This window comes from Caretta caretta, chromosome 6 (assembly GCF_965140235.1).
Source record: "Caretta caretta isolate rCarCar2 chromosome 6, rCarCar1.hap1, whole genome shotgun sequence".
Taxonomy (NCBI): Eukaryota; Metazoa; Chordata; order Testudines; family Cheloniidae; genus Caretta; species Caretta caretta.
The window spans coordinates 12,673,802-12,701,130 of NC_134211.1; the positions used below are offsets into that span (position 1 = coordinate 12,673,802).

Sequence of the window (27,329 nt, forward strand, 5' to 3'; positions counted from 1 at the left end):
GTTGGAAACGGAAGTCAGCTGGGTGCTTGGCACTGTCTACAGCTATTCTCATCCTCCTATTCGTTCTCTCCACAGCGTGGCACAATGAGGCGGCGCTATGAAGATGATGGCATCTCGGATGATGAAATTGAAGGAAAGAGGACATTTGACCTGGAGGAGAAACTCTCCACCAACAAATTCAATGCCAACTTCGTCCTCTTTATGGAAGGCAAAGGTCTGTGCCCCCTCTGCTGCCCACACCCATACTACTGCAAAGTTCCTAGAGAGAAACACTGGGGAAAAGTGCCCCTGTGAACAAACTGTCATTGTGTGTCCTCCACAGTCCTCACTCCTGTGCGAGGGAGGAGAACCTCTTCTCTAGTAGGGCATATATATAATCTCTGGAAGGAGAGGAGCTCTTCCTCCCTCCCACCCCCTTCCCCCCGGTGTGCTCAAGGCCTTAGAGGACAAAACTCACTGCTGAGTTCTTTAGCTGCCAGTTGGATCAGTGGTGACCCAACTACTGGTATTTAAATCCAGAGATTTGCCTCTATTTTTATTTTCCAGTTGCTCCCTTCACCCCTTTTCCCCTTGCTGTTTTGATTCTTTCTCCTCTCTGAGCTGCTCTGCTTTCCTAGCACATGCATCAGAGTAAATATGGCTTTTTGGCCCTACCTCCGCAAAAAAGTCCTCCTGTAGCTACTGTTAAGTGGCATGGAGTGGAACATGCTAAGTGAAGTCTCAGCTCTACCCCACACAGCTCTCTGGCTAATGAGCCAGCAGATGGGAGTCCAGTCCTAAGAATGGCTTTTTGAAGCTGCTCCCTAGCAAACCTCCACCTGAAACATACTGAGTAAGAGTAGAGCCAGGTCCCTAATTTTGCATACCCGGGTGGGGTGGGGTAAAGGGAGAGTGAGGGGTAAATATAAGCTTGCAAGTGACACCAATAATTAAGGCTACGTTATTGTCACAGAGGTCATGAAGTTGCAAACCATGACTTCCAGAGACCTCTGTGACATTTTCTGCTTCAGCCCTGGGAGCTGGCAGCCAGTGGGGCCCTGGCAGGGATCCGGCAACAGCCTCTTCAGGGTCCCCCTGCAGGGTTCCAGTGACGGGTGACAGCCTCCTCAGGATTCCAGTGACTGGGGACAGTCTTGCGGGGAGGTAGGGAGAGAACCCCACAGCTCCCAGCCACCCAGTGGCAGGGGAAACCATGGAGCTGCAGCAGCAAAAGTCACAGACAGGTCATGGCTTCCACAAATTTTTGTTTATTGCCCCTGACCTGTCCGTGAGTTTTACTAAAAATCACCGAGACAAAATCTTAGCCTTAGGATCACCGGGGATCCTAGAAATCGGTTTGCCGTGGGAAAATGTTGGATTTGCATTTTTACAGAGAATCTTTAGTTTTTACATTTTGTGAAAAAATAAAAACATATATAGTGGAACTCCAATTATCCGGTCTAACTGGGACCGGGGCCAGATCGGATAATCAAATTCAGATAATCAGGAGAATGGGCGGGACTTGGGCTGTCAGCTTAAAAATTTTAAATATATCAGTAAAAGCTTGTGTTCAGCTGATACCTAAATATATTGTGGTTAAGGAAACTAAGTTCAGCATTTCATTTTAATCATGGAAGAACGTGGACTTTTGTGTGTTTTTTATCAGAGTTTTGGTGGGTTGTTAATCATGGAAAACTAGGATCCCTGATGCTCACTCAGCTCATGTGAGCTAGGCTCTAGATGCAGAGCCCTCAGGGGGAAGAAGTCTAACTGGTTTCTTTAAGGCCTCTTTTGCTTGACTGAGTTTGTTTGGAAAACGATAAACTCTATTTTCCTGTTTGTCTGACTCAGCTATAGGACCCCACATGCCCTGCCCTGCTTGTGCCTGTCTGGCTTGTGCTTATGGCAGGCTGCCTACAGCTGATTAGGATAGTGCCTGGAGATTAAATTCTGTAGGAGAGGGTGGCTAAACCCAGTTCTTCTTTCCACTCCTCATGCTACCTGCCCCTTCTGTGGTTAATATCCCCAGTATCTCTGTGGCTGGCAACCTCCCCTTAATACATCCCCTCTTCTCTCTCACCTCATGACAGACTTCAATGTTGAGTACATCCAGCGGGGTGGCCTGAGAGACCCTCTGATTTTCAAGAACTCCGATGGGCTTGGAATAAAGTAAGTGTTGAGGATAGGGAAGGATGGGTGACTCTAGCCTAGCTGGCTACTGACTGTACTAGAGAAATAACCTAGCAGTCTGACAGGGCCTTTCCATCTGAGGGTGGTCTTTCTATCCTAAGTTGTGTCTGTGGATGCTCTCCTAAAAGTGCCCAGTTCAGAATCTAGTCCCACTGTCCCCCACATGTCCAACTGTGGGAAAGCAGATTCTGGTAGCTGCCCCAGTGCGGTGTCCAACTTGTTTTTACCGTGCTTTTGACATACGTGCCCATTCTAACTGGGTGCCCATCTGGGGTGGTGGTTTTATTTGTATCATGCAGCGCCTAGGATCCCCAGTCGTGGGCCAGACTACCTTGTGCGAGGCACTGTATCAGCACAGAATGAAGACAGTTGCTTGGCTTATGAGCCCTGTCTGAGAGAGTATGAGTTGGGCGAGAGTTACAAGAATGGCTTAATCAGTGGAGTGAAGATGCTCTTGCCTGCCTGACTTGCTAAAGGGAGAGGCCAGTCAATAGCTTAGGACCATTCAGGATGTGATAACAAGCACACTATAGGTCTTGGGTTTGGCTCTCCCTTAGTGGGGCTCAAATGCCCTGCTCCGAGCTCTGGTAGGTTCCTTGGGCATGGCTCTTTCCTGACTTGGGTGGAGGGAATTACCCAGAGGTGAAAGTAAGCCGGTACGCCATACCAGACTGGCTTCCCCAGGCTGGCGCTTTAAAAGGCCTGGGGCTCCCCGCAGCAGCTGGAGCTCCTGGCCCTTTAAATCACTGCTGGAGCCCTGCTGCCGCTACCCCAGGGGCTCTGCCCTGGGCCCTTTAAAGCGCTGCCCAAGTCCCTCTGCCGGAGCCCCTGGGGTAGTGGCGGCAGGGCTCTGGCGATGCTTTAAAGGGCCCAGGGCTCCGGCTGCTGCAGTTTGACCTAGTTACGTTGCTCAAGGGTGTGAAAAAAATCACACCTCTAAGCACTGTAGTTAAGCCAACCTAACCCCTAGGTTAATGGCAAAATTCTTCTGTCAATCTAGCTGCTGCCTCTCTGGGAGACAGATTACGTACATTGCCTGGAAAACCCCTTGGGTTGCTATAGGAAGCATCTATGTGATGGTGGCATAGGTGGAGCTGTGCGGCTATAGTGTCCATAGTGTAGACATGCCCAGTGATTCTCAAGGATAGGCTGACCGTTTCCTAGAGCCGCTATACAAAGCATGTACTTGCTGGTGACAATTTCTCCTATTCCTAAGCTACCACTACTCCCCTTGTGACAGTTGTGCCCAGCATTTGCCTGTTGAGGCACCTGAGTGGATTTGTTTGCAGAAGAGTCTGTTTGCACACATTGGTTTGTGTGCTGCTATCATGTCTCTCTTGGCTGCCCTCAAAGAGGGAGGGGGAAGCATGTAGCGTTCTTTCGGGGAGCGGAGGGCAGTTGTGGAGGGATGGAGCCTTTGAGATGCCTATATGAAGCCAAGGGCTACAGGAGGGGGAGGGGCCTGTGGCAGAGACCCTAGTTTGTTTTAGTTAAGTGTCTGTCTTGCAGGATGCCAGATCCTGACTTCAGTGTGAATGACGTGCGACTGTATGTAGGTAAGTGTCTCTCCTGCTGCCTTGTGGCATGGTCGTAACTGTCCGTGGTGACTTTCAGAAGGGGTGGGGGGAGTAGTTCAGGCTGTTGAATCCATGAGCTACAACTTTATGGCTCCCTTAGCACATTGGTAGCTGAGCTCTAACAGCCCCTCCAGTCCAAATAATCAAGGATTTTTACTGCCTGAGAAGGAATCTAGTCTGTGACCAGGAGTAGCTGAGCCATGGGCTTTGTTCAGAAAACTCTAAACAGCTTCTGGTTGTCCTGGCGTGGATGAGGACAAGGGCCTAGGTACACTCCTGCAGGAGAGGGATTGGCCTTACACATAGATGGGTGGGGCTAACAAGTTCATCCCTCAGAAAGGGGTTGTCCTCTTGTGCCCTGGCTTGTCTGTCCTTAGTGGGCCCTTGTGCACAGCAGTGATGTCTGTTTTGCTCTGGCAGGGAGCCGGCGGATGGTGGATGTCATGGATGTGAACACGCAAAGGGACATTGAGATGTCCATGGCACAGTGGGCACGCTACTATGAGACCCCAGAGGAGGAGCGGGAGAAATTGTATAATGTCATCAGCTTGGAGTTCAGTCACACAAGGCTGGAGAACCTGGTGCAGAGACCTGCTACGGTCAGTAAAGTTGTCGTCTTCTCCCCCTTTTCCTTTCATCTTGGTAAAGGTAGAGCACTGAGCCTGGCCCCTCCGTACTGAAGAAGAGAGCAGCCAGAGGCCTCCCTATAATACTTATGGGGTCAGACAGGGTTGCTGCTGCTTCTCCAACCCCAAAGAGCAGCTGGAGCAATATATAAGTTTTGAGTGCCTGCGCCATTGCAGACCTTGCTAAACTAGTGAGAAGTGCAGAAAGGAATGGGTAGGCTGGTCTGTCAGAGGAGGTCACAGTAATCCTATTTAAATCCTCAAGACAGTCATTGTGGAGGTAGAATTATTTAATGAGGCAGGTCGGGGACAAAGCCACAGTGAGGAGTGATGGCCTGCAGGTGAGAGAAATGTAAGCTGTTCCTAATGAGGACAAAAAGAAAAGGAGTACTTGTGGCCCCTTAGAGACACAAATTTATTTGAACAAAACCTTTTGTGAGCTATAGTTCTCTTCATCGGATGCATTCTGATGAATGAGGACAGTTAACTAGACAGCGGAGTAACCTGCTCTGCTGGAAGGGGTTCAAGTACAGATACACGATAGAACACATCCAAGTCTGAATAAAGGGTAAATTTGGGCTAGTTTTAGTCCATGGACTGGGTCACTGACTCCCAACCTCATCCTGTTAAGCTGGTTCCACTGCCTGACAAGACTGTGGCTGTTTTCCAACCAGTGCCTGCTTCCGCGTTCAGTTGTGTGCACTGAATTGCTATGAAGCTTGGTAGAACCCCTTCCTGCATCTTGGGGGAAGCCTCAATCCCATTGTTAGTGAAAGCACAAGCAGCCAAATGGAAGGTGGGAATACCAGCAAAGCTGCAAAGTAATACTTTTGTTGCATGACATATGAAAATAACCCAGACAGGGCAGCATCCCCTGTGTTCAGATTATTTATGCAGATTCTTTATACCTTCCATGTGCTTCAGAATCTTGTGTTACAAATGCACATTGCTATGTAGAGGTTGCAGTGGGGAGCAGGGGAGCTGGAGATTTCTGCAGCTTGGGTAAAGGTGTTGGGGGGCGGGGGTGTCTTGAGAAGGTGTGGAAAAACAGTTGGGAATGTGAGAGAAGCACACAAGCAGGATGTTATTAATATGATGGAGTAGTGAATTTTGACAACTAAATTAACTCTTAAACCTAAGAACAAGGTCCCATTGAGATAAATGCGGAGTGGTTCATACCTCAGCTATTGTCAGGTTCTCTGCAGACTCGAACACTGCTGTATTATGTACCCTTCATTCACATTTGGAAGGTTTCCTACGCAACCATAAGAATTACTGCAGTTTGTTTAAATAAGTTAGATTTCAGAGCACAGTTCTGTGGCAAGGGTGATCTACACACTGGATTCTGCAGAGTTGTGAAATGCATGAAATCCTGGATTCCAGTCCCAAGCCTGAAGTAGCAGTGCAGCAAAGTGGCTAGGAACTGTGACACCTGTTCATCCTTGTGACTGTGATCATACCTGGGAGGCAGTCTCGCTACAGCCATAGATAGTATTTCTACTTCAGTAGCCCTGTGTTTGTTACCTGGCCATTGCAGATGTCAGATTGGCCACAGGACCTCCTAGAAATACTCAAGCATGTGAAGAGAGCCAGGGACCCTTTTACCGAGGCTTGGGCCTAATTCCTCTCTGGTTGCAGGTGGATTTGATCGACTGGGTCGACAACATGTGGCCAAGACACCTGAAGGAGAGTCAAACAGAGTCTACAAATGCCATTCTGGAGATGCAGTATCCCAAGGTGCAAAAGTAAGAGACCTCAGAAGCACATGTACCTAGCTCCTTCTCCTTCTGGTGAATCTAGGGGGTGAGGCAATCATTCAAGGAAAACTGAATGTGGCAGGCAGCCTGGTATTGAGGAGAGATGCAGGAGTCTGTGTCCCCAGGTACTGTTTGCATATACCATTAAAATAGCAGAGCTGTTAACTCCTCCAGCCTTTGGGCAGTTGCACAAGTTCCTCTTTTTGTTGCATTTGGTAAAACTTGTGTGGCTTGTCATTCTAATACAGCATGTTGAATTGGACAAGTTGCCAAGTATTTACTGTCCTGCCATAGCAAGCAAGACTAGGCAATGACAGACTTCAGTGATCTTTTAGAATCCCAGAGCTTTTAGGAAGATGAGGAGGGAAGCTCTTCCTTCTCCTGCCTGGGCTAAAGCTCCTCCTGTGTATTTCATTTCTTGATGTAAATTAACTCAACAGATTGCTGGCAATGGTAGGAATCACTGTAGTATTTATCCCAGAGGTGGGCAAACTCCGGCCCATGGGGCCGTCCTGCCTGGCCCTTGAGCTCCCAGTTGTGGAGGCTAGACCCCGGCCCCTCCCCTGCTGTGTCCCCCCACCGCAGCCTCAGCTCGCTGTGCTGCCAGCATTCTGGCCCACCGCTCCTGCTAAGCACTGTTCCTGCCGCTCTGAGCGGCATGGTAAGGGGGGGTTGGATAAGGGGCAGGGGGTTCCAGGCGGCAGTCGGGGGACAAGGAGTGGTTGGATGAGGTGGGGTGGTCAAGGGACGGGGAGCAGGGTGGGTTGGACAGGGGGTGGGGTCCCAGGGGGCAATTAGGGGCAGGGGTCCCGGGAGGGGGTAGTCAGGGGACAAGGAGCTGTGGGGGCGGGTGGATGGATTAGGGGTTCTGAGGGGGGGGAAGTAGGAGGGGGCAGGTAGGGGGCAGGCTGTTTGGGGGACCCAGCCTTCCCTACCCAGCCCCCCATACAGTTTCGCAACCCCGATGTGACCCTTCAGCCAAAAAGTTTGCCGACCCCTGATTTAGCCTCAACTGCTGCTCTGTCTGCATTTCCCTGGAGCCTAACGCTACTATTTGTCCCTGTGTCCACCCACCCGTATCTTGTCCCTTGAGTATGCTACAGCTGTTGGGGTTTCACAAGTGGCCGCTTTAAAACAGAGGTATGTGCTACTCACTTCCATCCTGCTCATCTCTTCTTCCTGTCTCCGGCTAGGTACTGTCTGATGAGTGTTAAGGGCTGCTACACAGATTTCCACGTGGACTTTGGCGGCACCTCTGTTTGGTACCACATCCACCGAGGGGGAAAGGTATGAGAGCAGCCCCTGTGGGGACTGCTAAAGATGTTTTATGTTGGTCTTTAAAAAGCAACCAGGGTAGAGCTAAACTTACAAAGCCATGTGCTTCAGGGGAGATCTGATCTCTAAACTGGGATGCTGTTCCAGGCTGGGTGTGACATAACGATCGGCGTTCGGGGACCAGCAGAAGAGACTATCTGGGGTTCCTAAAGACTAGCTGGAGTGCTTTCAAACCTGCAGCTGACTAAAGATCTTAAATTGCAAACAGGTACCCTTAAAGTAACACATGGGTTAAAAGTGTAAGGATCAGAGCTCAGGATGGGTGGTGATGGGTTTGAATATGAAACCCTTGAACTAGTATCCCACTCTGAGCTTCTCAGCTTTAGTTCATTTCTTATAACTGAACCCAACTCTGTCAAACTTCATCAAGCCTTGGATGGATTTGGATGCAAATTTCTGTGGCTCATCTCTGATTGGTTAGCATTAAGTCGCTCAACTTCATATAATAGACTTCTCATGATTTACAGTTAAGGTTGTGGGATGTCTTTGAAAGCCTAATGTGACTTTCCACTGGTTTAGACTTCTGTGTAGTTCATATTTGTTGCTTCTGTATTACAGCAGAACCTCAGAAGTTACAAACACCTTGGGAATGAAGGTTATCGTAACTCTGAAATGTTTGCAACTCTGTACAAAACGTTATGGTCGTTTCTTCAAAAGTTTACAACTGAACATTGACTTAATACAGCTTTGAAACTTTACTATGCAAAAGAAGAATGTTGCTTTTAACCACCTTAATTTAAATAAAACAAGCACAAACAGTTTCCTTACCTTGTCAAAAAAATGTTTTACTTTCCCTTTATTTTTTTAGTAGTTTACATTTAACACAGTGCTATATTTGCTTTTTCTTGTCTCTGCTGCTGCCTGATTGCATACTTTCGATTCCAAATGAGATGTATGGCTGACTCGTCAGTTCGTAACTATGGCGTTCGTAACTCTGAGGTTCTATTGTACTGTCTTTATTAACAAGAATGTTACCTTTTTGTAACACTTAAAGGTACAAGGCAACACAATAATAATGAAACTACCCAAGCATAATCTTCAAGGTATACTGTAAAGCATAAACAAACTTCAGTGCATAACATTTTATATGCATAAACTCAATGTTGAAAAGCCTTCCTGGGCTATTGATATCTGAAAGACCATATAGGCATCACATGGACTCCTGCATATAAAACCACCTGGATTATTCAGGGGATTCTTCCATGTACAAACATCATTGTGTCTCATCCCTGGTCTATACTCCATCACAGAGGATCGGGTCTTTGGTAAAATGCACAGAGCTCTGACCACATAAACACCAGTCTCTAGAGGAATTGTAGGTCTGGAACCTGAGACTTAAGATATCTTCTGATGAAATCAGATACACCTGAAAGAGAGCTGGATCCCCCCAGCTCCTGGAGTCTCTTGCATAATGTGTTGTAAGCAGCCACAGATTTGCTACATCTTCCTAGCATGATAGATCTCCTTGCCTACTCATCTTGCATAAAAAAGTGTTTTTAAATGTGTGGGGGTTTTTTTGGTTTTTTTTTTTTTTTTTTTTGTCCTGAAACTATAGAATCATAGAATCATAGAATATAAGGGTTGGAAGGGACCCCAGAAGGTCATCTAGTCCAACCCCCTGCTCAAAGCAGGACCAATTCCCAGTTAAATCATCCCAGCCAGGGCTTTGTCAAGCCTGACCTTAAAAACCTCTAAGGAAGGAGATTCTACCACCTCCCTAGGTAACGCATTCCAGTGTTTCACCACCCTCATAGTGAAAAAGTTTTTCCTAATATCCAATCTAAACCTCCCCCACTGTAACTTGAGACCATTACTCCTCGTTCTGTCATCTGATACCATTGAGAACAGTCTAGAGCCATCCTCTTTGGAACCCCCTTTCAGGTAGTTGAAAACAGCTATCAAATCCCCCCTCATTCTTCTCTTCTGCAGGCTAAACAATCCCAGCTCCCTCAGCCTCTCCTCATAACTCATATGTTCCAGACCCCTAATCATTTTTGTTGCCCTTCGCTGGACTCTCTCCAAATTATCCACATCCTTCTTGAAGTGTGGGGCCCAAAACTGGACACAGTACTCCAGATGAGGCCTCACCAATGTCGAATAGAGGGGAACGATCACGTCCCTCGATCTGCTCGCTATGCCCCTACTTATACATCCCAAAATGCCATTGGCCTTCTTGGCAACAAGGGCACACTGCTGACTCATATCCAGCTTCTCGTCCACTGTCACCCCTAGGTCCTTTTCCGCAGAACTGCTGCCTAGCCATTCGGTCCCTAGTCTGTAGCTGTGCATTGGGTTCTTCCGTCCTAAGTGCAGGACCCTGCACTTATCCTTATTGAACCTCATCAGATTTCTTTTGGCCCAATCCTCCAATTTGTCTAGGTCCTTCTGTATCCTATCCCTCCCCTCCAGTGTATCTACCACTCCTCCCAGTTTAGTATCATCCGCAAATTTGCTGAGAGTGCAATCCACACCATCCTCCAGATCATTTATGAAGATATTGAACAAAACCGGCCCCAGGACCGACCCTTGGGGCACTCCACTTGATACCGGCTGCCAACTAGACATGGAGCCATTGATCACTACCCGTTGAGCCCGACAATCTAGCCAGCTTTCTATCCACCTTGTAGTGCATTCATCCAGCCCATACTTCCTCAACTTGCTGACAAGAATACTGTGGGAGACTGTGTCAAAAGCTTTGCTAAAGTCAAGAAACAATACATCCATTGCTTTCCCTTCATCCACAGAACCAGTAATCTCATCATAGAAGGCGATTAGATTAGTCAGGCATGACCTTCCCTTGGTGAATCCATGCTGGCTGTTCCTGATCACTTTCCTCTCATGCAAGTGCTTCAGGATTGATTCTTTGAGGACCTGCTCCATGATTTTTCCAGGGACTGAAGTGAGGCTGACTGGCCTGTAGTTCCCAGGATCCTCCTTCTTCCCTTTTTTAAAGATTGGCACTAAATTAGCCTTTTTCCAGTCATCCGGGACTTCCCCGGTTCGCCACGAGTTTTCAAAGATAATGGCCAATGGCTCTGCAATCACAGCCGCCAGTTCCTTCAGCACTCTCGGATGCAACTCGTCCGGCCCCATGGACTTGTGCACGTCCAGCTTTTCTAAAAAGTCCCTAACCACCTCTATCTCCACAGAGGGCTGGCCATCTCTTCCCCATTTTGTGATGCCCAGCGTAGCAGTCTGGGAGCTGACCTTGTTAGTGAAAACAGAGGCAAAAAAAGCATTGAGTACATTAGCTTTTTCCACATCCTCTGTCACTAGTTTGCCTCCCTCATTCAGTAAGGGGCCCACACATTCCTTGGCTTTCTTCTTGTTGCCAACATACCTGAAGAAACCCTTCTTGTTACTCTTGACATCTCTGGCTAGCTGCAGCTCCAGGTGCGATTTGGCCCTCCTGATAACATTCCTACATGCCCTAGCAATATTTTTATACTCTTCCCTGGTCATATGTCCAACCTTCCACTTCTTGTAAGCTTCTTTTTTATGTTTAAGATCCGCTAAGATTTCACCATTAAGCCAAGCTGGTTGCCTGCCATATTTACTATTCTTTCGACTCATCGGGATGGTTTGTCCCTGTAACCTCAACAGGGATTCCTTGAAATACAGCCAGCTCTCCTGGACTCCTTTCCCCTTCAAGTTAGTCCCCCAGGGGATCCTGGCCATCCGTTCCCTGAGGGAGTCGAAGTCTGCTTTCCTGAAGTCCAGGGTCCGTATCGTGCTGCTTACCTTTCTTCCCTGTGTCAGGATCCTGAACTCAACCAACTCATGGTCACTGCCCCCCAGATTCCCATCCACTTTTGCTTCCCCCACTAATTCTACCTGGTTTGTGAGCAGCAGGTCAAGAAAAGCGCCCCCCCAGTTGGCTCCTCGAGCACTTGCGCCAGGAAATTGTCCCCTACGCTTTCCAAAAACTTCCTGGATTGTCTATGCACCGCTGTATTGCTCTCCCAGCAGATATCAGGAAAATTAGTCACCCATGAGAATCAGGGCATGCGATCCAGTAGCTTCCGTGAGCTGCCGGAAGAAAGCCTCATCTACCTCATCCCCCTGGTCCGGTGGTCTATAGCAGACTCCCACCACTACATCACTCTTGTTGCACACACTTCTAAACTTAATCCAGAGACACTCAGGTTTTTCTGCAGTTTCGTACCGGAGCTCTGAGCAGTCATACTGCTCCCTTACATACAGTGCTACTCCCCCACCTTTTCTGCCCTGCCTGTCCTTCCTGAACAGTTTATAACCATCCATGACAGTACTCCAGTCATGTGAGTTATCCCACCAAGTCTCTGTTATTCCAATCACGTCATAGTTCCTTGACATCACCAGGACCTCCAGTTCTCCCTGCTTGTTTCCAAGGCTTTGTGCATTTGTATATAAGCACTTGAGATAACCTGTTGATCGCCCCTCATTCCCAGTATGAGGCAGGAGCCCTCCCCTCACAGACATTCCTGCCTGTGCTTCCTCCCGGTATCCCGCTTTCCCACTTACCTCAGGGCTTTGGTCTCCTTCCCCCGGTGAACCTAGTTTAAAGCCCTCCTCACTAGGTTAGCCAGCCTGCTCGCGAAGATGCTCTTCCCTCTCTTCGTTAAGTGGAGCCCGTCTCTGCCTAGCACTCCTTCTTGGAACACCATCCCATGGTCGAAGAATCCAAAGCCTTCTCTCCGACACCATCTGCGTAGCCATTCGTTGACTTCCACGATTCGACGCTCCCTACCTAGGCCTTTTCCTTCCACGGGGAGGATGGACGAGAACACCACTTGCACCTCCAACTCCTTTATCCTTCTTCCTAGAGCCACATAGTCCGCAGTGATCCGCTCAAGGTCATTCTTGGCAGTATCATTGGTGCCCACGTGGAGAAGCAGGAAGGGGTAGCGATCCGAGGGCTTGATGAGTCTCGGCAGTCTCTCCGTCACATCGCGAATCTTAGCCCCCGGCAAGCAGCAGACTTCTCGGTTTTCCCGGTCAGGGCGGCAGATAGATGACTCAGTCCCCCGGAGGAGCGAGTCCCCGACCACCACCACCCGCCTTCTCCTCTTGGGAGTGGTGGTCGTGGAACTCCCAACCTCAGGACAGCGCATCTCATGCCTTCCAACCAGCGGAGTCTCCTTCTGCTTTCTCGCCCCAGACATATCATCTGGTCCGCTCTCTGCAACGATACCTGTGGAGAGAACATGAAAGCGGTTAGTTACCTGTGTCTGTGTTACTGGAACCCAGACATTCCGCTTACCTCTTCTGGAGGTCACATGTTGCCAAGCTTCTTCACTGGCCTCTTGGCTCCTCTGTGCAACCTGCTCTGTATCTGTAGAGCTTTGTGCCCCTAGAAGCCTATCCTGAGTTTTGTCCAGAAAATCCTCAGTTTCCCGTATGCAACGCAGGGTCGTTATCTGTTGCTCCAGACCTTCAATCTTCTCTTGCAATATGGAGACCAGCTTGCACTTTGTACAGACAAAGTCGCTTCTGTCCTGTGGAAGAAAGACAAACATGGCACATCCAGTGCAGGTCACAACAGCTGAACCCCCCCCTTCCATATCACCTTCCTACTATGAGCTTCCTCAGAGCAGTTTGCAAGACGTATGCCTCACTGGGCTCACTCCAGGCGAACTCCCAGGCAAACTCCTGCTGTGAGCTGCTCTGCTGTCCCCGCTGCTCAGCTGGTTCTCCACCGCTCAGCTGGTTCGCGAAGCTCTGGCTATTTTTAAACAGCCAGGCTTCCCTGTCGCAAACAAACAGACACCCTACTGCCCGCCCCCTGCAGGCTAGCAGCCAATCAGACACTCACTCAGGCTCTCACACTGCCCCCCCCAGCAAACACACGCTCGGATACTTCCTCAGCAAGCGAACACACACACACTCGGATACTTACCAGTCCCAGGCAAACTCCTGCTGTGAGCTGCTCTGCTGTCCCCGCTGCTCAGCTGGTTCTCCTTTGTCTTTGGCTTGATTCAGGCCTGGCCTTAACCCTTAACATGTGTTAGCTTCTTGTGCTGAATCCTTGTGGGTTCATGTAGGAATTGTCACACTGGGGCAGACCCAGGATCCATCTGACCCTGTACCCTGCCTGATACGTTAAATACCATGTTGTCCTGTCTACACTAGGACTTAAAACATGAAATAACAAAAGTGTAAGGACTGGAAGGGACCTTGATAGGTCATCTAGTCAAAGATTCTGCACTCAAGGCAGGACTAAATAATAACTAGACAGCTGTTTGTCAAACCTGTTCTTAAAAACCTCCAGTGACGGAGCTTCCAGAAGATTCCTAGGCAATTTTGTCCAGTGCTTAACTATCCTGACAGGAAGTATTTTCTAATGTGAAACCTAAACCTCCCTTGCTGCAATTTAAGCCCATTCTCTGAGGTTAATGAGAACAATTTTTCACCCTCCTCCTTGTAACAAAGTTTTATATACTTGAAAACTGTTATGATGGTCCCTCCTTCATCTTCTCTTCACCAGACTGACTAAACCCAGGTTTTTCAGTCTTTCCTCATGATTACTAGATCTTTAATAGTTTTTGTTGCTCTCCTTGGGAATTACTCTAATTTATCCATCTTTCCTGAAATGTGGCACCCAGAACTGGACGCTCTGTTCCAGTTGAGGCCTTACCAGTGCAGAGTAGAGTAGAAGAATTGTTCCTTGTGTCTTGCTTACAACAGTCCCGCAAGAATGATGTTCTTTTGCCAGTATAGCTTACTACATTCAGGGAATTTGGCATAGGCCAAGGGTGGGCGAACTTCTTGGCCTGAGGGCCACATCAGGGAATAGAAATTGTATGGTGGGCCATGAATGTTCACAAAATTGGGGTTGGGGTGCAGGAGGGGGTGAGGGCTCTGGGGTGGGGCTGGGGATGAGTTTGGGGTGTAGGAGGGTGCTCTGGGCTGGGATTGAGGGGTTCGGATGGCGGGAGGGGGATCAGGGCTGGGGCAGGGGTGCAGGAAGGGGTACAGGTTCCGGCTGGTGGTGTGGGCTCTGGGGTGGGGCTGGGGATGAGAGGTTTTGGGTGCAGGAGGGTGCTCTGGAGTGGGATTGAGGGGTTTGGAGTATGAGAGGGGGGTCAGGGCTGGGGCGGGGGTTGTGGCGTGGGGAGAGTCTCAGGGGTGCAGGCTCAGAGCAGCGCTTACCTCAAGCGGCTCCCAGAAGCAGTGGCATGTCCCTTCTACAGCTCCTATGCGAAGGCATGCTGCTCCATCTGCAGGCACCGCCCCTGCAGCTCCCATTGGAGCACTGGAGGGGGCCATTGGAGCGCTTAGGAGCCAGAGTGGGACCATTCTGTGGCTTCCAGGAGCCTCATGGTGCAGCCCCCGACTCTGCACCCCAGCCGGAGCACCGGAGCAGGGCTAAGCCATGTGGTGCGGCTTGCGGGCCAGCTTAAAACCGCTCCAGCCCGTGGGCTGTAGTTTGCTCACCGTTTTTTTTGCTGGTATAAGTGGTCTCTTCTGGGAATTTTTAATCCTTTCTAGTGTAGGCTAGGCCTCGGTGTCATGGATGCCAAAGATTTGTGATAGCTTTTTGTAAACACTATTTTAATTATGCGCAACACTTTATGGAGTTTGACATGTACAGGAAGGGGAAGATCTTCTAACACCCAAGGCAGCTAAGGCATCCGTCTGCCACTGAAAGGTACACAACTTTCAGCTTGCTCTGTGTTAGAGGTGCACAAAAATCGGAGCCATTTTGGAAAAATTTCCCTGGAACCTAACGACTTCCCCCCATTTACATTAATTCTTAGGGGGAAATTGGATTCGCTTAACATAGTTTTGCATAAAGTAGCATTTTTCAGGAATATAACTACAATGTTAAGTGAGGAGTTACTGTATTTCCATACTGTAGGGTACACAGAGGCTAATAAGAGAATAATCTTAGACATTTTCAATAGTAGAACTGCACGTCTGAAAACGTTGCTATATATCGTGTGTGTGTCTAAGGATCTAGAATTTCCAGTGGATTTTGTATTTCTTGTCTCTTTGGTTTGCCTGTAAGGTGATAAATTTCCACATACCCTGGATGATTGCAGTACTCAGTATGTCATTCTGATGTTAGGGAAAAAGGGTTCCCCTCCCGTCTAGGGTTAGGAGGGTAGCCTTCCCTGGACTTCTGTATTAGCCAAACAAAACACAGAGTCTTGGCTCTTTGATAAAGTGAGGCACTTTATTGCTAGCAAATACGACAGCTGAAGGGCTCACCAATTCCTTTTCAGAGGAAAATGGTGAAGCCCTTCAGCTGTCGTATTTGCTAGCAATAAAGTGCCTCACTTTATCAAAGAGCCAAGACTCTGTGTTTTGTTTGGCTAATACAGAAGTCCAGGGAAGGCTACCCTCCTAACCCTAGACGGGAGGGGAACCCTTTTTCCCTAACAATTTGGGGGCTCGTCCGGGATCGCCTCTTCTCCGGACCGGTGGATGGTCGGGACTCTGAATCCTTCTTGCCGGCACCCTGGTTGCTTTAACCCTGAAGCCTTCCTGTCTCGCTTCCACCCGCCGCTTCGGCGAAATAAGGCATCCCGAAGGCACTAGGGTCCGGACCTATTGGTGAACACTGGCCGGTGGGAACTTGGTGAGTTCTGAATTTTTCCTTTGTGATTGTCTAGACAACAGCCGGGGGTCCCGTCTTTGGGAAAAGATGGGGGGGGGGTCCAGTAGAACTGTTGATCCTTCTACGCCTCTGGGCTATATGTTAAAACATTATGATAGGGATATCAAGGCCTTACAATCGGATGGCAACAAAGCTTTGTATAAGTTTATATTTTTGTGTCAAGGTCCCTGGGTGGGAATGACGCAAGACGACCCGGAACCAGGAAATCGCTGGCCGGGGGAAGGAACATTTGAGTTACATAACATTGTTCAATTACGAAAAGTATTGTATGATTTACAACCGCGGCAACTTAAGTATTCTGATGTATGGATAAGGGAGGCCGAACGGCGCAAAAGTGCCAGTGTAACTACTAGTTTACGTGCTGAGGTAGAAAAACTTAAAGCCATGCGGCCCCCACCATACAATCCAGAATCTAGTCATGCTGACCAGAAGCTAAAAACGTCAAAGTCTATTTATCCCCAACTCCCATTGAAAGAAGCGGGGGATCCTATACCATTGGAAGAATGTAGCTGGCTATGGGGTGGGGTACCGCAGCCTGACCCTGATGCACCCACGCCCCCAACCGGGGAAAGGAGCGGTCCCACTCTCCCACTAGCTACCGATACCCCCACAATTAACGCAGAGTGGGGGGGCGATCCGGAGGCTGGCACCTCTACCAGGGGGTTGACACGTCCTGATCCGCGACACCCCAGTGATGCAACCCCAGCAAAGACCCGGTCTCATGGTTCTCTAGGCACCCCTAAGGCAAAAGTTCTTGGAGCTGCAATAGCTAGTGCAGTCCAAATGCCTATGCGACAACTGCCGAGCGGTAGGGGGGGGACACAGATGGTGTATGTCCCTTTTACCAGCACGGATCTAATGAATTGGTCATCTACTTTTCCCTCATTTCGACAGTGTCCGGAAGAATTTATTAAAAAGTTAAAGGGTATTTTCACAATGTATAATTGTAATTATGTTCTGCTGTGCGTCCAGTTGTTGTGCCCTCTTCCACCGGGTATGTACCAAAACCATGAGCCCAGCAAAGATACTATATGTAAAGAAGGGTGGTGGCTCCCCTGGACTTCTGTATTAGCCAAACAAAACACAGAGTCTTGGCTCTTTGATAAAGTGAGGCACTTTATTGCTAGCAAATACGACAGCTGAAGGGCTCACCAATTCCTTTTCAGAGGAAAATGGTGAAGCCCCGAACAAAGAACAGGGATGAGCTTTTATAGCTTGGTTCAACATACGTTGTGATATCTCTTCCAGTTCGAACCGGTTAACCCAGTCTGTTTGAAGTTCTGGGGTAGGTACGAGCATGGAGGCTTATCTGTATAAGGAATTCTCTTCCCAAAAGCAGGGAGTGCAGGTTACACACAGTTCACATTCTTTCTATCCATACACAAAGTAGAAAGGACAGATAAGCATAGAAAAGAGACAGCAGCGTAGCTTTACATGATTATAGGGTCGTTTTCTGGGTTTTTTTCCCTATCACTGACATTAAGTCTCTCTTGTTAGTTGCTGGTATTTCTAACAGAATATCTATTGATGGTTCTGTTAGAGCCATCCTTTATGGATCCTATTGTGGGTGGAAAGAGCTGGATGTATGATGCTTGAAAGGAATAATAGAAAAGGAGTGAAGAGGGTTTTGTCGACAACTGTTGAAGGATCTCTACCCAATGAACCTTGCAGATCTTCTGGCTGATCCCACCAACGCCCCAGAACCTGGAGCTCTACGAGAATTGGCTGCTGTCAGGGAAACAGGGGGACATCTTTCTTGGTGACAAAGTGTCAGACTGTCAACGAATTGAGCTCAAGCAGGGCTACACGTTCGTCATCCCCTCAGGTATAAGGGGCTGGGGGGGAGAACCCTGGAAGTGTGCGTTTGTCCTTGTCTTTGAAAGGAATATGTTCTGTGCTAGGAGTCAGGAAGTCTGAGGCAGTGGGGGAAAGAATCTCTGGGGGACACGCCCATAAAATTCGGGCAGTTCAGAGCAGGATGATTCCTCCCTGAATTTCCTGGATAGCAAGCCTCTGTGAGAGAGGAAAATATGATACGCTTCTGTTCTCTCTAGCATCTTTCATACAAACTCCCATAATGGATCACCAAGTTAAATAGATACTAAATCTAAATAACAAAGCAGGGGTCAGTAATTAAGAGGCAGAGGAGAAAGATGTGTTCAGCTGAATATTTGAAATGAGCTGGACAAAGAGAGGCTCTTTCAGACGGCAGAAGTTGAAGAGAAGGTGCTTGGTGGGAACTATTGGAGGTGCAAAATGGAAGCTTGTCCTGATAGAGGAAGCAAGGTAGGGTAGTAGAGGAGAGGGTGTGTGGTTGGTTATAATAACTCCGTGGACATTCCTAAAATAAGGACAGTTTTGACCTGTGTCCTGTAACAAAAGGTGCGGGGAGGAGAGTGCATGTATTTAGGAAATGAGTAATGTGACTGCACTGCTTTGTGTGTGAGAAGGTGGCAGCAGCATCTGGCAGATGCTGGAATCTGGAGAGCTGGAAGCATCAAGATGGGAGTTGCAGGAGTGAAGGTCAGAGGATCTTGAGACTTTGAGGGCTAACTGTATAGTGACTTGTAGAACAAACATGTGGCAAAAGGGAGTTCATAGCCAAGGATGGTTCAAGGGCAAGGAACTGTGGAAGCATTTGGGAGCTCCAAACAGATGAGAAGGTAAATGAGAAGTGGCTTTTGAGGTTGGTCCATCTGTCCAAGAGAAACCCTTCTGTCCTTTGAGACGTTGGGACCTTCAGCTAAAGGGAGCTGAATCAAAGCTTCAGGCTGACTTTGCCAAGGCATGCAGAGGGTAAATAGAAAGGTGTCAAGAGTTCTTAAACATACTGCTGAGTACGATCCAAGTAAGTGTTAGAGAAGGTGAAGATGAGAACTCAGAGAGAAAAGGTAGACAAAGCAGAAAGATGAGTTGATCCTTGTGGAAATCTGTAGATCTGAACACTTCTCTTTAAGACTCTTGATGATTTGAGTCGGGTATGCCTTGAAAATTAACAGTCAACTGGGCTGTGCTGGCAAATGGAATGGTCTACTGGAAATCAAAGCTTGTTTGAGCAAGAGAGCTTTCTCAAGAGCTGGTCCAAGGCTATGGAACTGCTACAGGATCTGCAGGCCACTATTCTGTCCCAAATGCTAGGCACACACTAGCCTGCCTTCACTAATAAAAGCATATAAATTACCATATGCAGCTTCTTCCTTGGGCAAGGAATGGAGAATACCATGTCAGGATTTTTCAACTGTGCTCATAATGCCTAGCATCTAAGTTGCCTCAGAGGACTCTTGTTGCAGTGAAATTTGTTGCTGAAATTTGCCACAGGCATGGTTTGTAAGAGGTGGTTGGAGAGATGAGGAAAGCTAACATCTCTTCAGTGAAAGCAAAGATTACAAATAAGTAGCAAGTGAGAGAGGTTTTTAAAGCAGAGAACAGATCGGAAAGATACCTGAATAAAAGAGCTGAATAAAAGTGTGGTAGGAATATGGGGTGTTAGGGACAAATGTTGCAGAGGTGGCTTTTCTAAGAGATTGGATGATAGGAAGGTAGGGGGAAAGAAGGAGATGGTATCAGTGGGGCTGGAGGTAGATACTTCCCTGAACCATGGCTTCCGTAGCTTTGAAGGAAGTAAATTCCTCCCTGCTGGTTGTGGGAAGGCTTCAGCAAGGAGAGAGAGCTGTGAGAGTGAAGAGTACTAATGGTATGAAAGAGAGAGAATTACATGCACCTTTGGAAAGAATGGGAGGATCAGGAATTAGACCACTGTTTGGAAGGTGTCGCTACCGAGCATATCTGTGCATTCTAGACCTTCTGGTTTAGTAAACAGTGCATACTCCATCTCTTCTTTTTCTCAAGGCACTGACCTGTTTGACTTAGGGTCTATTATAGCTGGCCTGCATACAAAACAGAGAATTGCAAACTTTCACTGGAACAAATTGGTTAAAGGCAGCTATTGAGCTATCCAAGCTGAGGGAACCCATGACCAAGATCACATCCTACTGGTGAATCTAGTGTGATCAGAAACACTTCAATTTCTGGATGGGTGAGGTAGACTGCCTGCTATTTCTTTGAGACCACAAGTGTGCTAGGTTCCACGCAGATACAGACAGGCTCTGCCCCAAAGAGTTTAATGTGACTAACATACAAAGGAAGAAGTAGAAAAGGGAGAGAAGGTGCTGCTGGAGGTAAGGGAGTGAGTGACAAATGAGAATTTTCAGACATACATGAGTGGGAGTGGCTGGAGCAGCTAAGATTGGGATTAGCACTGCAAGGCACACACTGTCCACATCCTTCCAGGGGCTGGGATCAGCCAGCTGGATTCAGAGTTGGAGTGGTATTTTAAATTAATGTGGTCTGTGAGGATGCTTCAACCATGCATTTGTTAGACAGAGCTAGTCTATGAACTCTCCAGTTCATAGAATCATAGAATATCAGGATTGGAAGAGACCATGGGAGGTCATCTAATCCAACCCCCTGCTCAAAGCAGGAACAACCCCAACTAAATCATCCCAGCCAGGGCTTTGTCAAGATGGGCCTTAAAAACCTCACCACTCCCCTTGGTAATCCATTCCAGTGCTTCACCACCCTCCTAGTGAAATAGTTTTTCCTAATATCCAAGTTAGACCTCCCCCACTGCAACTTGGGATCATCGCTTACTGTCTTACTCTGACAGGTTGGATCCATGCTGTGTATACTCCCACTGACACTTTGGTTTTCGGGGGCAATTTCCTGCACAGCTTCAACATCCCCATGCAGCTACGGATCTACAACATTGAAGACCGCACAAGGGTAAGGAACATAGGAGGGCCTGAAGGCGACCTCTGAATCAGAGACCCTCCCTCAGCACAAGGGAACAAATACAGGCTACCGAGCTTCCAAAAGGATCTGTCTCCAGCTTACTGTGTCTAAGAAAATGGGAAGACTGGCTGGTTTGGGGCTGGGGGAGGATGGGATATGGGGTATTAACTTCTAGGGCACTGGTTCTAATCCAGCTCCAGGTTGGGGAGAACCAGGGGGAGAAGGGAATTGGGTACAGTGAATCTGAGTGGGGCTCTCCAAGCCCTCCTTTGTAGGAAAAGGAAGATTACTTGTCACTGGAGTCGCCCAAATGTGGTGCTTCTGCATTTTCATTTTCCTTCCTCTGCTGCTTTGGAGTCTTATGCTAAGTTTTGACCAGCAGAGAGGGTTATTGTGGCCAAAGGCCTCTTGTGACCTTGAGTGAGAGTGCTTGGATCTGCAGGCTGATGCATCCCCACCAGTTAACTGCTGTGAATTGAGTTCAGGACTTGCCAAGTGTAGCACACAGCTCCTAACATGAAGCTGCAAAAGCACTACGCAGACTCTTATTGGCAATAGCCTTCCCTTCTCTTAAGCATCCTTCAGAACATGTAACTTACGTTAGATTTTAGCTTGAGGTCAAAGTGTGGTACTTGCAGCTAAGGTGTTGTGTAGCGTGCTTGTCTTGCTACTATCTCTGCAACAATGGGGGAGGATTTGTTCGATGTTAAATGTAGCACAGATCTGTGACCCTAAACAAGAATAAAATGTTAATGGCCTGGGAGTGAGGTATGCCTGCACTGCCTGTGGGCAGTTTCCTGCAGTGAGATAAAATGTCAGGATGCTGAAAGCACTCCCTGTATATGCTGTTCCATGTACCTGCAATTCCCAACCCTCACAAGAGGCTCACTCTGGGACCAAGATAGCTGTGCTTGGAGTGTTGTCACTGTGCTTTCCTTTTGAGTGTAGCTGATCTCTTCCCTTGGCTCTGTCTTGCCTCTTTCACCCCATGACAGGTCCCAAATAAGTTTCGCTACCCCTTCTACTATGAGATGTGTTGGTATGTGCTGGAACGCTATGTTTACTGCATCACCAGTCACTCCCACCTGACCAAGGACTTCCAGAAGGAATCACTCAGCATGGGTAAGAGCAACTGCTTGGCCCCCATCTCCTCCTTGTCATACTGAAGGAGTTTCTTCCAGTTCCCTCACTGCCAATACAGCAGGGCAGGGGGGCATTCAGGAGGTTCACTTCCTTAAATTTCACACTTCCTGTCTTTCCTGTTAGTCATGTTTAAGGGAATCCGCAGGGAGAGGGCAAACAGGATCAATGAGTCAAAAGCTGCAGTTTGTCCTGGAGCTTTCCTTTACCCCCATGAAGTGCTAGGCCAGCCATCTCTGCTCGAAAGGGCTGCAGATAATCTAGCCCAAGTTGTCCCCCTGTACGTGCCCAGTTAGTGATGTGCAGCCTCTAGTGAATGGCGAAGGGGCGATGCAGTCCCTGCTGCTATGTTCATGGGCCGGCTCCAGCTGATGATGGGGAAAATGTTTCCTGTGGCCTAGAACCTCGTGTGCTAGATTAAGTTGCTGTGTCTGTGGGTTTTTATATTGAGGGTTGCAGGGGCCTCTTGCAACATAGCAGGAGCCAGGAATCCAATAGAGGGTGATGTATGAGACCTTGCTCTCAAAAGGGATCCGAAAATCATTTGCAGGATGCCCTCTCATCACACCTGTAGCATTTCCAGGGCTAGAACTTCTACCCAAAGGGCTCCAGCAAAGGCAAAGCCCTGTGACTCCTCTTTCCCCTGCAAATTTCAGAACATTTTCTTTAGTAGCTTAAGATGGTCAGTTCAGGGCAGCCTGCTGCTCTCAAACTCCTGTTCTTCTACAGTGTGGCTCCATATCCATTTGATCAGCTTCCCCCAGCAGTGGAGTGTGGTGAAATAATGAACAGAGGTGGTGTTAATGGGACAGCTATAGGAGCAGCAGCATCCACAGCCCTTCTCCTCTCTCAGCCTTGGTGGGGAGGGGTGCTTTACATTTGGCACTCATTGGAAATCAGGCTACTCTTCTGCCACTCCCGCACAGTGGTCACTCTAGATCAGCCCCACTGGTGTATCCATTCAGTGTCTTGCTCTGTCCAGCTGCTTGTTTTCCTGGCTTTACATGCCGTTCTCTCTGGTGGTTGAGGGAGATGCCTTCCTGTCTCCTTCAGATGATTAGCCTGAAAACCCTCAATCTCCTGTAAGCAGTCCGCTTGGCAGGCCTGCTATTCTGCTCCTCTCATTCTCTCTCTCTCTCTAATCTTTCCCCTCACCCTCGTGGCAGATATGGAGTTGAGCTGCTTGGAGCCGGGGAACATGGATGAAGAGGACGATGCAGAAGGGAGGGACCCCAGGCGCCCAGTCACCAGACGATCAATTCTCACAAGCCCTGTAGCTAACGGTGCCAACCTAGACTATGATGATCTAAGCAGAGGCTGCAGGAGCCTGCCAGGCCTCAAGAGAACTCTGTCTATGGACTCCTCTGACTCCAGCCGGGGCTCCCACAATGGTCAGGCCTGGGATCCCCATGGCAGCAGTCCTTTCAAGTACAGGAAGGTGCATCTGACCCAGTTTGAACTGGAAGGTCTACGCTGCCTGGTGGACAAGCTGGAGTCGCTGCCTCTGCACAAGAAATGTGTCCCCACGGGCATAGAGGATGAGGACGCCCTCATTGCTGAGGTTAAGGTATGTAGAAGCTGAGAACCTCTGCTTCACAGAGTCCCATATCCCTGCCTGCCATTGTCCGTATACAAAAGCAAGGAATGCCAGGATGCTCCTGGCTTGCTGGGGGCAGTGCAAGAGAGGCTCAGGGAGGAATTCCTCCTGCAGCTGATGAGCTTGTGCCTGAAACCATGAGGTCTGGCTACGTGATCTAAGCTGGCACATAGTTATCAATGGTTATAAAACTACATCTTCCATTACTGAGTCCACTCCGTCTTGGTGACTTTCTGGGAGAGGTGCCCCAAAAGTGTGCTATATCCCCCAAAGGCTCATTTAGTTCTAAATGTGCTACCTCTAACTTGGTGCCCCCCTTTTCCAATGGGGACTGATGGTTTTTACTCATATTTCAAAGATAAAATGCAGGTATTCAATCTACCAAATGATGTTTAGAGGGGATCTGGGCCCAAAGGGGAAAACTGAACCCAACCTAATTTTGATTCCTTTAGGGGTGTAGAGATGCCAGTGTGACTAACTATCTCTACCAAGGCAGTATTTTCTGGTGCCGTCATGGACACGAGTTCTGAAAATCATCTTAGGACCCATTTGGTTCATTTTCAGGTGACACTGCAAGATTGTTCATGGCACAATGTATTCTCCATACTAGCCTTAATCCTCCTTAGTGGTCATCAGAACAACCTCCTCCGTTCCTCACTGCCCATTACAGATGGACTTGGTTGTATTTTTGTTTGGTTGTTTGCCCAGGATATATGATCTCTTGCAGGTTTCGCTAGGTGGGTTATTATATGCATGTTTCTCCTTTTCACCCTGTATCCCACCATGCTTTGCAATAGGTAGGCCTATGAAGATGGTCACCATGAGCCAGGTCTCTTATCCTTGCATTACTGAAAGAAGAAGGGAATTCCAGCCCACCCTTTTCTGAAAATATCAGCTTTGAATCCTAAAACCAAGGTTAGAAGGCTGGGTTTCTGTCCCACCCTTCCTCATTGTCCTGTGTTGTGCTCTCTGTCCCTTCTGAAGCAGATAGAGACACAAACTTAGCCTTACCTCTCCACAGGTAGCACTGTCAGCCTTCTAGCCAAGCTTTGCCCATACTCCCACCATCAGCACAAGTATGATTCCCACCCATTCCTTCTGTACTAAATTTAGAAAAAACATGGTCCTTCCAGTTTGGGGAGGTGAGCCAAGGCTGTGGTTTATGGTAGTTAGCTAGTGGAGAGGTGTCTGCATAGAAGAGTGTACCGTTGGATGGTTTAACTTTATTTTGCTTTTGTGGCTTTGTCATTTATGTTGTCGCAACCTTAACCGATACATAGTATAGTGTTGTGTGATATAAGAATTGTGAAAGCAGTGTGTCTGCACTTTTGACCTGAATAAGGGATTTGCTGTGTATCCTTACCATCTGAATATCAGGAGTGCTGCCTTTAGATCCTCTCACAGATTGCACCAGTTGATGTTGCATCTTCTGAATTACATAGCATACCAGGCACATTCTAAATGTCAGTTAATGGACGCTCCAGAAGGAGTATAGGAACTTCTTGGCCACTTTTCTAGGTTTCTAAATCCACAAAACAACCTGGTCGATCATGCCTTGCAGATCAACAGAAAGGACTGCAGGTGAAAAGGAGTATCGACTGGCCAGAACATTCAATAGAACTCCAGAACCAATTGTGAAGTTCCACAGAGTTCCTACCTCTTGTGAAAGAACCTCTTTGAAATGTGCATATAAACTCACTCCATAATTTCAAGACTTTTTCTCCACAGCCACGAGGGTTAGAAACTTGTTCAAATGAAAGCTTTGATTCTGGAGCAACTACTTGTCATCAAAAATATTAATCAACAAACATCATGCTTTTTTTGCCTCTGTCTTCACTAACAAGGTCAGCTCCCAGACTGCTGCGCTGGGCATCACAACATGGGGAATAGATGGCCAGCCCTCTGTGGAGAAAGAGGTGGTTAGGGACTATTTAGAAAAGCTGGACGTGCACAAGTCCATGGGGCCGGACGAGTTGCATCCGAGAGTGTTAAAGGAAATGGCGGCTGTGATTGCAGAGCCATTGGCCATTATCTTTGAAAACTCGTGGCGAACGGGGGAAGTCCCGGATGACTGGAAAAAGGCTAATGTAGTGCCAATCTTTAAAAAAGGGAAGAAGGAGGATCCTGGGAACTACAGGCCAGTCAGCCTCACCTCAGTCCCCGGAAAAATCATGGAGCAGGTCCTCAAAGAATCAATCCTGAAGCACTTACATGAGAGGAAAGTGATCAGGAACAGTCAGCATGGATTCACCAAGGGAAGGTCATGCCTGACTAATCTAATCGCCTTCTATGATGAGATTACTGGTTCTGTGGATGAAGGGAAAGCAGTGGATGTATTGTATCTTGACTTTAGCAAAGCTTTTGACACGGTCTCCCACAGTATTCTTGTCAGCAAGTTAAAGTAGTATAGGCTGGATGAATGCACTATAAGGTGGGTAGAAAGTTGGCTAGATTGTCGGGCTCAACGGGTAGTGATCAATGGCTCCATGTCTAGTTGGCAGCCGGTATCAAGTGGAGTGCCCCAGGGGTCGGTCCTGGGGCCGGTTTTGTTCAATATCTTCATAAATGATCTGGAGGATGGTGTGGATTGCACTCTCAGCAAATTTGCGGATGATACTAAACTGGGAGGAGCGGTAGATACGCTGGAGGGCAGGGATAGGATACAGAGGGACCTAGACAAATTGGAGGATTGGGCCAAAAGAAATCTGATGAGGTTCAATAAGGATAAGTGCAGGGTCCTCCACTTAGGATGGAAGAACCCAATGCACAGCTACAGACTAGGGACTGAATGGCTAGGCAGCAGTTCTGCGGAAAAGGACCTAGGGGTGACAGTGGACGAGAAGCTGGATATGAGTCAGCAGTGTGCCCTTGTTGCCAAGAAGGCCAATGGCATTTTGGGATGTATAAGTAGGGGCATAGCGAGCAGATCGAGGGACGTGATCGTCCCCCTCTATTCGACATTGGTGAGGCCTCATCTGGAGTACTGTGTCCAGTTTTGGGCCTCACACTACAAGAAGGATGTGGATAAATTGGAAAGAGTCCAGCGAAGGGCAACAAAAATGATTAGGGGTCTGGAACACATGACTTATGAGGAGAGGCTGAGGGAACTGGGATTGTTTAGTCTGCGGAAGAGAAGAATGAGGGGGGATTTGATAGCTGCTTTCAACTACCTGGGAGGTGGTTCCAGAGAGGATGGTTCTAGACTATTCTCAGTGGCAGAAGAGGACAGGACAAGGAGTAATGGTCTCAAGTTGCAGTGGGGGAGGTTTAGGTTGGATATTAGGAAAAACCTTTTCACTAGGAGGGTGGTGAAACACTGGAATGCGTTGCCTAGGGAGGTGGTGGAATCTCCTTCCTTAGAAGTTTTTAAGGTCAGGCTTGAGAAAGCCCTAGCTGGGATGATTTAATTGGGGATGGGTCCTGCTTTTGAGCAGGGGGTTGGACTAGATGACCTCCTGAGGTCCCTTCCAACCCTGATATTCTATGATTCTATGATTCCAATATTTGCACATTAAACACAGTTATCCAAGTCTCATTCATCCTTTATGCCATGTATTGAATTATGGAGGCATCGACAGCAGCTCCAAAGTTAAGGTTTGGTTCAATTTTGCTACATAAGGTAAAACTGCTTCGTTTTCAATAAAGAATGGAGCGTATCTCGTCCAAGTTCTCAGCACATAATCTGAGAGTGAAGATTTAATGTTGAGGATTCTACCAAATTGATCAAAAGATTTA

The 27,329-nt window shown here is 48.0% G+C and overlaps 1 protein-coding gene across 4 annotated transcripts in view; it reads left to right on the top strand.

Annotated features, from left to right (window-relative positions):
* KDM2A (lysine demethylase 2A) overlaps nucleotides 1–27,329 on the top strand; it is a 90,779-nt gene that overhangs the window by 36,193 nt on the left and 27,257 nt on the right. For 3 of the 4 annotated variants that reach the window (XM_048852445.2, XM_048852443.2, XM_048852447.2), the window contains exons 4-13: nucleotides 76–214; nucleotides 2,070–2,148; nucleotides 3,679–3,725; nucleotides 4,167–4,345; nucleotides 6,011–6,117; nucleotides 7,323–7,416; nucleotides 17,738–17,891; nucleotides 20,733–20,848; nucleotides 21,853–21,979; nucleotides 23,164–23,564. In XM_048852445.2, the coding sequence (XP_048708402.1) occupies nucleotides 76–214; nucleotides 2,070–2,148; nucleotides 3,679–3,725; nucleotides 4,167–4,345; nucleotides 6,011–6,117; nucleotides 7,323–7,416; nucleotides 17,738–17,891; nucleotides 20,733–20,848; nucleotides 21,853–21,979; nucleotides 23,164–23,564 (1,443 nt within the window). The remainder of the gene's footprint in view (nucleotides 1–75; nucleotides 215–2,069; nucleotides 2,149–3,678; nucleotides 3,726–4,166; nucleotides 4,346–6,010; nucleotides 6,118–7,322; nucleotides 7,417–17,737; nucleotides 17,892–20,732; nucleotides 20,849–21,852; nucleotides 21,980–23,163; nucleotides 23,565–27,329) is intronic. The other variant, XM_048852449.2, reaches the window with a different exon arrangement.